This window comes from Apaloderma vittatum, unplaced genomic scaffold (assembly GCF_000703405.1).
Source record: "Apaloderma vittatum isolate BGI_N311 unplaced genomic scaffold, ASM70340v1 scaffold35576, whole genome shotgun sequence".
NCBI lineage: Eukaryota > Metazoa > Chordata > Aves > Trogoniformes > Trogonidae > Apaloderma > Apaloderma vittatum.
In genome coordinates this window covers 274-11524 of record NW_009720716.1, presented here as the reverse complement: position 1 = coordinate 11524, position 11251 = coordinate 274, and the positions used below count along the sequence as shown (strand labels likewise).

Genomic DNA, 11251 nt, shown 5'->3' with positions numbered 1-11251 from the left:
ATGGAAACTGAGGGGGCAGCTAGGTCATGCCTTTCCCCTGCTGCATGAATCACTCTTTGAATGGAAATTTGAGTAGGAAGACATAATGGCTTGGGAACAAAGAGTGCTGCTGGAATATCACAGGTGCAGCTGCACAGAGAAGGATGTTTTTGGGATATGCCAAGGAAAGCAAACACCATGAATCTGGAGGAGTTGTCATGACTTTGTGATTTAGAGAACTATCCAAATCAACAATGGTATTTCTCACAGTGTCAAACAGACAGGAGGATAGCTGAGGTCCTAACTCAACACTCCAATTAATCAATTCCTTAGTGCTAAAGCTTAATTCAGAATTCAGAAAAAGATAGGTGCTAACGTCCTACTAAGTTTCTGGGAGTCAAACTTGCAGTCTACCGAGGTACCTCTCTATAGTTAGATGTATAGTTATATACTTTGCTGAACTGCAACTCATGTGAGGTGCAGGAATCCAGATCCTGACATACAAGAAGACACAAATTCTGGAGGAACCAAAATAGTCAGTCGAAGGCAGAGGATTCACACAGAAGACAGGGAAGCTGTCAGAACTGGAAAGAGGAGATAACATGTGAAACAAACAACTCTATATGCCTCAGAAATCCCTCTAGCAATGAAAAATACTGTGAAACTGAACAAAAAGTATTCACCAGAATTGTGAATAGATCAAAACATTAGTAAGAAAAGAAACAATTACATGCCTATGATTTTCTAGCATTGCTATACTACAAAAGTTAATTTTGATGTACAACAAACAGAAGCTGAAAGAAACTACAAATCCAAGATGATTTTAACCAGTTGATCACAATAGAGTAAAACTGAATGATAAAAAAGCTCACCAGAAAAAAAAAATTAAATGCTTCCATATCTTTCACTTCTGCTTCCAAGGAAGGTCAAAGTACCAATTTTTAAAGGAATGTGCTTACAAGCAAGCCCCTTGAGTAATCTTAATTTTCCTAAGAGTAGGAAAGTGCTATAGAGAGATTTAGATAGAATAGTGAAGATTTACTGGTTATAGATAACTGAGCAGTCAGACAAGTAGAATTTAAATGAGAGTTGTTTTATGCACTTAATATGAAATAACTGCAATCAACTTCTCTGAATACAGAATTCTAGACAAAGAAAAAGTAAGGAAGACAAGCTCAAATATCACTGTCAGGGAATCTTTCTTAATGCTGAGTTGCCGTGCTTTTCCATACCGCAATGAACAATGCTACTAAAAAACTGAGAAGCAAAGAACTAACGTAGGAATTATAGTCACTCAAGGGTCACAAATAAGCTTGCACAGAATTTTTCTAAATGGTACCAATTATTATCAGTCTTCCATAAAACTACGACAATAAAAAAATCTAAAGGACTCACAAAAAGCCACCTTCCCAAGGTCAGAGAGCAGGGAATACATGAACCATTTTCAAGGTATAGAGAGAAACAAGCGAGTCTATCAGGAAAACCAGTTAGACCCAGCCAGGCCCAACTCTTACTAGAAAATAAAGCTTACCTTCGCTAATTCAGAAGATATACTGTATTTTTCACAGAGTAAACACAATTTTCCTCACTGGAATAATAAAAAAATGTATACTTTTTTCCACGCTGAATTGAAGAAAGTTTTATATTTCTTCAAGTTCAGACAAGGAAAAAAAAACAACCATGGAATTAAAATAAATGGATCTGAAAATTCTTTTGACATAGTAAAATTTATATATGTTTTACTGTAAAGGAATTCCTCAGAGAAGGCAAAATTTCAAAATGTGTGTGTGAAGACTTCATTAGCAAGACATTGTTTATGTAAATATCTGTACTGTGTCTGATGCTTGACATCCAACTGTAATAACTTCAAAAATAATAGCAATTAAAACTGGATTATGATGTGGCAAAACATTATTTTCTTTCAAAGTCACGTTAGTCTCTAGTCATATCTATGGCATTTTATAAACAGTAAAACCAAAATTCTGCTTGTGTACTGGTATAAATTCAGAATCGTCGTTCACAAATTACACCTACAAAGCAAATTTGGCCAAAAGGCTTCTGTGGGACATCTAGCAGCACCACCATATTCACCTTCTGGGAGTAATGCTGCCAGTAAGGTTAGCCCAGTGATCACAGGGAAGGTAAGGAAGATCTTGGTCTTGAACAGTTGAAGAATCTCTATAAAGTATTCCCTTCTGGAAGATTTCACTGACAAAGTGTATGTTCCTGACTCAAAACCACAGGGGCTTGTTTGGTTTAAAATGGAAAAAAAATCTGCCTGTTTTGGAGAAAAACTCTGGCCCTCTCTGGTTTTACTGATCCTTGAAGCTGCATCAGCATTTAGTAACTTAATACTTTTACGCTAATGACATGAGGGCTAACATTTTGCTATAAGTGCTTTCTGTTAGCATTGGTTTGAAAGGACACATTAAAACCTATAAAGTTATAAGATAAAAATCGTGACACTGATACAACTTCAAGCCAATTCACTAGAAAATGGTATCGCCTCATTAGTAAAATCAGTATTAGTGTTCAGATTTAGTCAATAGATTAACAGTTCTTAAATTTAAATTAAGCTTGTGACAGTAGAGACTGCAGAATAAATATGTATAAAAACAAATAACTACTAATGCTCATCACTTAGACACAAAAATTGTAATGTTTCTCTTCTTTTACTTTGCATTATAAATGTTGCAGTAACTAAATATACACTTCATTGTATTACCACAAACATTTTTTCCTGCTTGTTCCAAACCAACTTTATTTATTATGTTCTGAAACAGGAACACTGCTTTTTTTTAGCTTTGTGAAGCTAAATTAGAAAGTTTTTCCTTCTACCTGTACTATATAGCTTCACAAAGAACTACGTACCAAGTAATTCCATGAAGAACTCTGGAAAATACTTAAATATAATTATTTGAAAACCTGGATAGCAAAAAATATTTTCTAAGCAGCATGGTCACTCTTCTTAAACTTCACTAACCCATGCATGGCAAACTGAAAAACAATCCTAAACCTTACTCTGGCTGAGTTATGTGAGTGAAGTCTCACTGCCACAGCTTGCTCCAGTGAGACATCCTGCTCTGTCAGTGTTTACAGCCATCAGTGGCACTTTGCAGAGGTGTATTAGCCAGTTACAAGTACCTCAGGTTGAGAACTTCATAGCAGTGTATGCTAATCTTTGGAAAAAAAGAACATTTTGCGTTACATGGGTGTAGTGCTGAACAGGACCTTTGTTTATACTCGAGGAAATAGTACTATAGTGTTGGGACAACATTGTGACTTGTATTGAAAAGAGAACAAAATATCTGAATTATTATGAGCTGCTGTATTTTGAAAATGTCCATGAATAGTGGACAAAGCTGGGCAGCTGTGCGTTCTGCAAGGTACCGCTTGTACATTGCGGTACAGGTACAAGAGGTACCTTGCGAGTACAGGTAAGTACAGGACCCGACACAGGACTCTGCAGGGGTGGTTATGCCCTGCCAGCGCATAAGCTGCAGAGAGGGCAAGACAAAAGCCCAGAGCACATACTAGTCCGAGACGCCAACCACAAGACTGGACAGCTCTGATTTCCCCTTGCTCCAGCAGCCCCAGCTGGAGTCCTGATGGTACCGTGGTTCTGTGCGTGCCAGTACCACAAGGACAGCACTGCTTGAGGGAACATCTACCAGTAAAATACCAGCCAGGATAGAGATTTCTCAGCACCAGGAAGGCCCCAAGCCTGCTCTCTACAGTGACAGGACTAACGCAGACAAGATCACTCAGTGCCAAAGCTCCCCTTTTGACTTCCTAATTTACTGCAGTCGATCTTTAGGCAAAACAAAGCACTACATTTTGTCTGTCTTGCAGACATTCTGACTAGTCAGCTTCTCTTCCAGTGTTATAAGTGAAGTACACTCTAATCATCACCATGGACACTTAGAACACTTTTTTGTCCATCTAGCTATACCTAAATATGGTTCAACTTCAACTGGCTAGGCCACATTTAGATTTCTGGTTATCCAAAACAAAGCTTTATTCCTGAGCCATTTTTATTAATGAGAATGCCTTGATAACCCAGATGTATTTCTCCATCCCTCCTGATGTTTAGATAATGACATTGGCTCTATTATCTCCTCCATTCTAGTTATTCTACAGCGAGATATGTTCCTAATAAACACTTGGTGGTACTGCAAGCAATCGTCTTAAATGAAATTAAAGTACATACTGGGAAACATAAAAATATCATGGTGAGTGAAACTGTATCATTAATGTCTGGCTTTCCATCAATTCTATCAAGAAAATGCCCCGAAGGGCATTAGAAGTTACTGGAAGTCATTCTGTCGAATTACACGCCACATGCCTCGGTGGAGAAATGGTGACCTCTGCAGGTTCCTCGCTCCCAGACCCCGGCACCTCACACGGTCATTTAGCAACATGCAAGGTGCAGTTTGGGTTGCTTTCATCTTTGAGAAATGAAAATAGAGAAAATTAAATGTTTATTTGATGATGACATAGCAGCATAAAATAAGCTAGAAAATATGGGCACGTGTTAATTTAAGAAATAAATGTTCATCTTCGAGAAGTCAGAAAACAATACTTCAAAGGACAAACACTTCAAAGCACTCTATAACTTCAAAGCACTGCACCAACATTAATGAACACTTAGGACATGTCTGTGAGGTAGAAGAAAAATTTCCTTTTTTAATGCTTGTGTAAACAGGGCACAGAGATTAAGTGATTTGCCCAAGGACACAAGTTAGCAGCAAAACTGAGATTGCGTGTCAGAAACAACTGGCTCAAGCCTCCAGCTACAGGTGGGTTAAACCAGCTCCCCATGCACCCTTACTCAGCAGAGGCTGAAACAGAAATCTGTCCTGTCAATAGCATCATCTGCCCTTTTTATGGCCTGCTCTAAACTCTACCACGTTTTCAGCCGAATATCCTCCCACAAAGTCAGCACCAACTATATATCATAGATCTATCTGAACTAAGGTAATCTTACACATACAGAGTCTTACTTCTGCATTTAACAATGATATCAGAGCTTAAGTGGTCTATGTGAAGATTTTCAGCATTTCTGTATCATGACAATCTACTCAGCACAAACTTCCTGATAAAAACACTGAATTAAAATACGATCAGCACACCTATAGCATTACGTTTCTCCAGCAACGCTGTTCAAGCTAAACCTGCACAAGTACTAATCAGAACTTTTTACTATGTTCTTCTAGAGTAAAACATAACATTTCCTTAATGCTATACGCCCATACTACTGAACACAAAGATCCGTAAGTGCTATCTCAGAAAGAACACAGAAGCAAACCCCATCATTTTCTTTTCAAAATAACCTAATAAGGAAGCATCCTTGGATACATGCAGCTAAAGAAACCACTGGAAATAGAAGTGACCTGTGGAGTACTTAGCAAGAACAAAAAAATCACCTTATGACCCTCAGACAACAAATAAATTTAAAAAATAACAAAGCCAAAGATTTGCCTTGGCCTCTTCTTCTCTCCAACTTATTTCTTTTCTTAGATCTTTACTAATATTTTATTTTTAATGAAAACCTTCCTGGTGATCCTATGCATTTGTGGTCTCATGCACTTAGTTAAAGAAGAAGAGGTGTGGAACCTTAACATTTTTCCTTTCTCTACAAAATTTGTATGTCAAATAAATATTTTAAAAAGACATAAGCAAAAAGCATGCTTCAAATAGCCAATTCTGGATCTCTTCTCGACTGTTTAGGTTTTTAAACTTTTTGTGAAGTAGTTGTTGAAACAAAGGCTTAATTACAAAAGTAGTTAAAATATTAATTAAAAAATAAAAGGTTTTAAAACATAATTTCTGAAACAGAATCCATACTACAAAAATTTCTGAAACAGAATCCATACAAAAGGCTTCCAAAATTTTCATATCAGATGTGATTCTTGTTTTAAGACAGAATTACTTCCTAAGTCATATACCTATAACGATGAATTTTAAAAACTGCTTAATTATAATTGGAAGACTGTGATTCACATCTAGTAACAAGTAATTTGCTGCATATTATTCTCCCAAAAGCTCCCACAGTGTCTCTGAAAGAGATGCTGCCTGTATATATTGTTAAAATGTTCCTCCTCAAGGCCAGTGAGGAGTACTGCACCCTTTCATTTGTACTGTTCACTATTAGAATTTCTGTATCCAGAACACTAGGGAATTACCGCCATACTAATAGTTTCCTAAAGAACATCACAATTTCTGTCTTTACATTTTTCAGCAGTTCCAAAAGTTCTTGTGCTGTCTATGTTAATAACACGACCCAGCACTCGCGTTAACATTTTCCACTGCCAGAACTCAAAACTGCATGTGAAGGTAATCAAGTATTGCTTTCCCTATTTTGCATGGGAAAAATAACGATGACATAAAGATCCTATTTCACCAAAGTTTAAGTACAGTATATTAATTTACTTAAGACATGGATAATCTTTAGTACTTTGTTAAGTCAAATCTGAAGACTAAATAATTTGCAGATCACAGACTGAGTCATTAGCAGATTTGGGAACACAATTCAGACCTCCTGACTCCCTACAATAAACCATAGTTTTCCATGTTATGCCTTAACAATCATTAACTAAATGACAAAGGGTTTGCAATTCTTGGTGTAGTGCCCTTCTTTGCATTTCAGAGGAATTATTGGGCTCTTAAATTAGCTGTCAAATTTGCTAACTTGGTACTGGCTAGCTTTCAAAATATATATTAAAAGTCTTGCCTTTCCCATCTATTTCTTCAATAAATCTTCTTTTAAAATAGAATAAGCTTTGCAATCTTAGTTATAAAACTAAAGTCAACAGAAAAAAATGAAAAATCTTATCAGTCATATTGTATGTACTATTAAAGAAAATACATGCAAAGGCAGCAGAACCCAACTGAACCAAGAAGCAGATGGCAAATTTCCCATTTGCTTAAATAAGGTCAAGCTTTCAATTTTTCAGCTCATTTTACTTCTAGCTCTTACAGAACTCTATAATCTCAATTTCTCTCTCAATTGGTTTCAAAATGTGTATATGATTATTTTATTTCCTTCTCTCCATAAAGAATTTTAACACCAATAAGTTAAATTAATTACAGCTAGATTCAAAGGTCCTACAGTTACAGCAAAGACTATACATATTCACAGATTTGAAGCTCTGTTTAATTATACTTTAAATGTTGCGTACTGAATCACACGCCTTGATCCACCTCATGAAAAGAATTAAGTTCCAGACAGACTCCAGGTTATAGCAGGAATGACAAGCTAAGGAGCCTTCAAGTTAAATATACCTCATGGACTGAAGTTGTAACTCTGTTAGAAAGGCTGGGTCACTTTTCACAACTAGCCGCTTACACAGTTTATTTTTATCATAGTCTGTGTTTTCATTTCATTACACTATAGAGCTCTCACCTAAGTGGCTGGCAATGTGTACTCCTTCATTTAAGATCATACAAGGTATGTAATCATGGCAACCGTAACTATGCTGTGAATTTTCTTTTGTCATATTTAATAGCTCAGTCATTTAGGCACCTACAAAAATCTGCTTGGCCAAAGGAACAGAGGAACTTGATAAACAAGTATCTTCTATTCAAGTATCAGATTCACAGAAGCTTTTTTTTTTCTCCCTAACTTTCCATAAAGTATCTGGAAGGGGTCTTCCAAGTGGAATACCTTTACATACCACAGATTTTATTTTGTTATTAAACTTCACTTGTTGTTAAGGAAGAACAGAGATGATCAAAGGACTTCTAACAACTAGAAAATCAAAGGTGAGGGAGTTTTGATTCCTTTCTTTAAAGATTTACCACTACATAGTTCTATGAAAACAATGTGAAATGATGTGATCCTGCTTTGCTATTTCATTTTTAAATATAAAACAACAGCTTGGTTCATTTTTTGATAGTAACATGAGCCTGCATTCAAGTAGCCTGTTTACAAACCCATACTCAATTGATGTCCTATGAACTAAAAAAGAAGAGCTAGTAGAAGGCATAAACGACTCAGACCATATTCTGAACAGCCTAATAGACAATGGCATTTTTACCTGAGAAAAAAGGATGGTCATGAGTTTCTACAGGACACGAACAGAAAAGAACTCTCGAATTTTAGACACACTGATTTCTCAAGGTGAACGAGCTTGCAGGCTCTTTTTTTATCCATGTTTAAAGCAATCGGAGCCAAAACTTCATAGGAAGATGAGAAAATATGTCAGTGAAGTAAATGAAAGCATTGGAGATGCTAGAGGACAACTGGTAAGATATTTACTTGAAAAAGACAAGGTTTGGTGTGAAAAAAAGCAGCGAATGGCACCAGGGAAAAAAAGACAGTCCAAGAAGAAAAAAGCAAGAACGGGCTATTAAGAAGAAAGGAAAAGAAACTCAACTTTCAAGGGCAGCAAAAAAAGATCATGCTGATGTTGGTGTCTCTGATGCAGTTGCTACAGGCTGTATTTCTGAGCTCAAGGAAACATTAAAAGATAATGATATTAATGCACTAAATTCTTCAAATGAAACACTTCTGCATGTTGCAGCCGATAATGGACACCTAACAATAATGGAATATTTGATCAGGAAAGGTGCAAAGATAGATGCGAAGGACAAGAAAGGAAGAACACCACTGCACAGGGCTGCTGAGAAAGGCCATGATGATGCAGTAGAAATGCTTCTCTGACATGGTGGTTTTATCTACAGTTTGGATATGGAAGGCAAGACACCGCTTCACCTGGCTGCACACAATAACCACAGCCACAGACTGAAGATGTTCCTGAAAGAGGAGAGAAGAAGCTACAGGAATCAGCACAACTTTTTGCACATGGTAGCTCTTAAAGATGAGAGCAGTCTGGCAAAAATGCTTTTAGGGCTGGTGCCTCCCCTGATCGAAAGGATAAAAGAGGACAGACTGCTCTCAGTTATGCTGTTTCTCAGGGGTCTAAAGATACTGCAAAAGTACTGCTAGAAGCTGGAGCCAGTGTCGTTTCCAATATGGTCGAAAGAGCTTTCAGCAGCAACCACTCATCCATCTTCAAAATACTAATAGACTATTCTCAAGATCTGACATCTGACATAACGGAGTCAGCTCTTTTTAGAGCAGTACAGAAAAATCTGCATGGTATCGTAGCAGCTCTAATTGACAGAGGTACAGACATAAATGCCTGCAATGAAATGCAGTACACCCCTCTACTCCTGGCATGTGAAACAGGCAAAGCTGAATCAGCAGAGGTTCTGATGGAGAAGGGAGCAAACTTGGTCACAAAGACTCCCACTTCAGACACGGATTTGCATTTGGCAGTTCAAGCTGGGGCCGCTTCCATTGCAAATCTGCTTCTGCACAAAGGGGTGGATGTTAACCTTGTGAACCAAGCCGATAAAATCCATGTTGCTGCTCTTCATAATGAAAGAGCACTCGTTGGCCTTTTAGTTAATGCTGGGGCCAAAATCAACGCTATCACTAAAGATCTTAGTACTCCCCTGCATATTGCAAGTCAAAGAGGTATCACTGATGTTGTCCAACAGCTGCTGCACCACAAAGCCCATGTTAACGTTAAGGACAGGGAGTCAAAACCACCTTTACATCTTGCTGCTGAAAGGGGAGACAAAGCAACGGTAGAGATGCTTCTGAATGCTATTGCCCATCCCAAGGTGCAAGACAAGGAGAAAAAGACTCCCTTGCATGCCGCAGCTGTGAGAGGACACCTCAGTATCGTGAAAGTTCTGTTATCTAAAAGAGGAAGATTTGGAGCTAAGGACATGAATGGATGTACTCCGATGCATTATGCAGCCATCAAAGGAAACACGGAGATCGTAAAAGTTCTTCTGACATCAGGGAAAAATAAAATCATTGATGATAGAAATGTTTGGAGGAAGACTGCATTGCATATTGCAGCAGAATATGGACACAGCGACTTGACAAAATTATTACTGAGCTATGGGGCAGCCATTAATGCCTTGGACAGCAGCAAGGATACCCCGCTGCATTGTGCGTGCAAGGCTGGTCATTTTAATGCTGCAAATTCCCTCATAAACTGGTCACAAGGAGAAAAAACAAATTTGCTAGCTGCTAACAGTCTCAGAAAGACTCCATTGCAAGTAGCAGAACTTAATACAACAGAAAACTAGGGCCAAATTGTAACACTTTTGAAAAAGAAGATGTTAATAACAAAATGAAGATATAAAGCAAAAGCTTCTAAATTTAAATGCAGAATTCTCTCTTACTGAGAGAATTTGGGCAGTGCTGTTGCCCAGTATGATTGAGAACTACGTTAGAGCACGCAGAATTAAGTTAGCAGTCAAAGGTGGCCATGGAAAAAACAGATCTTAAAGACATTGTTAAACTTGTAAGTACTGATTCGTCTTCTGCTTCCCTCATGAATCTCATACTTGGAATCTATTTTAAAAGCACCCATTTAAAACACATTGTGTATAACCTCCTCTAGTATAAATCAAGACTTTAAAAAAAAAGAAGTTATTAGAAAATACCTTATATCTGTGAATATGCCTATATGGATAGCTTAGTTAAGCACTGTTTGATAAAATCACATTTTTAGAAAGCCATCTGTCATTAACAAGGAGGCATCTATCCTCAAGTATACAGAGCATATAGACGCTGGAGTAGGTAACACTAGTTTTATTTAGCTCAGGCAGACCTGACTGCAGTGCTGCCATTGATCTGCCTCCCCTTTCAGTTCAGCCATGCATGCCTGCTCTAGGTTGTATGTGTGAGCAGATCCAACTTATCTCACAGCTATGACTGAGCAAAGGAGAGAAGCAGAGGGGCAAAGAGCTGAAGACCACTGGCTCTCCTAAGGGTTATGTAGTCTTGTTTTATTCCAAGGACAGAATCACTCTGAACTAACTGGAGATCCAAGGCATCTCCCTGAAAATTTACTAGTGCGGGGTTGCTCTGCTCTTGATTCACTATTTATTCTTCATGCTAATAAATCCTTTCAAGAGACTTGGTATAAATCAACCTGAAGTGCAGTGCATGTCCAAAACTTTGCTAACATAACATAATTGCTGTCGAGAAACTTATGTGCTATATTGACATTCATTATTTAGATTTTACATTTTTAAAGTAGAGATAACAATAACAATCATATTTGCTGTTTATTAATTTCACTTTCAAATCAATTCCCGCACAAATGAAATGTTCAAAATGAAAAGGTTGCAAGAGTTTATTGGTTCAAAATCTTTGTATTACCATCTCTTAGAAATGCTTTCTTGAGTCGACAGGTTCTCTGCGGTCGTTTTCTACATAATGATAATAAACCCTCATCATTCT

The 11251-nt window shown here is 37.5% G+C and overlaps 1 protein-coding gene across 1 annotated transcript; it reads left to right on the top strand.

Moving 5' to 3' along the window:
- Positions 1–3318: 3318 nt before the first annotated feature.
- LOC104275214 (ankyrin-1-like) lies at positions 3319–10089 on the top strand. The gene is made up of 3 exons (XM_009871097.1): positions 3319–3416; positions 8665–8788; positions 8899–10089. The coding sequence occupies exons 1-3, from the start codon at positions 3319–3321 to the stop codon at positions 10087–10089; spliced, it is 1413 nt and encodes a 470-aa protein (XP_009869399.1).
- Positions 10090–11251: the final 1162 nt, after the last annotated feature.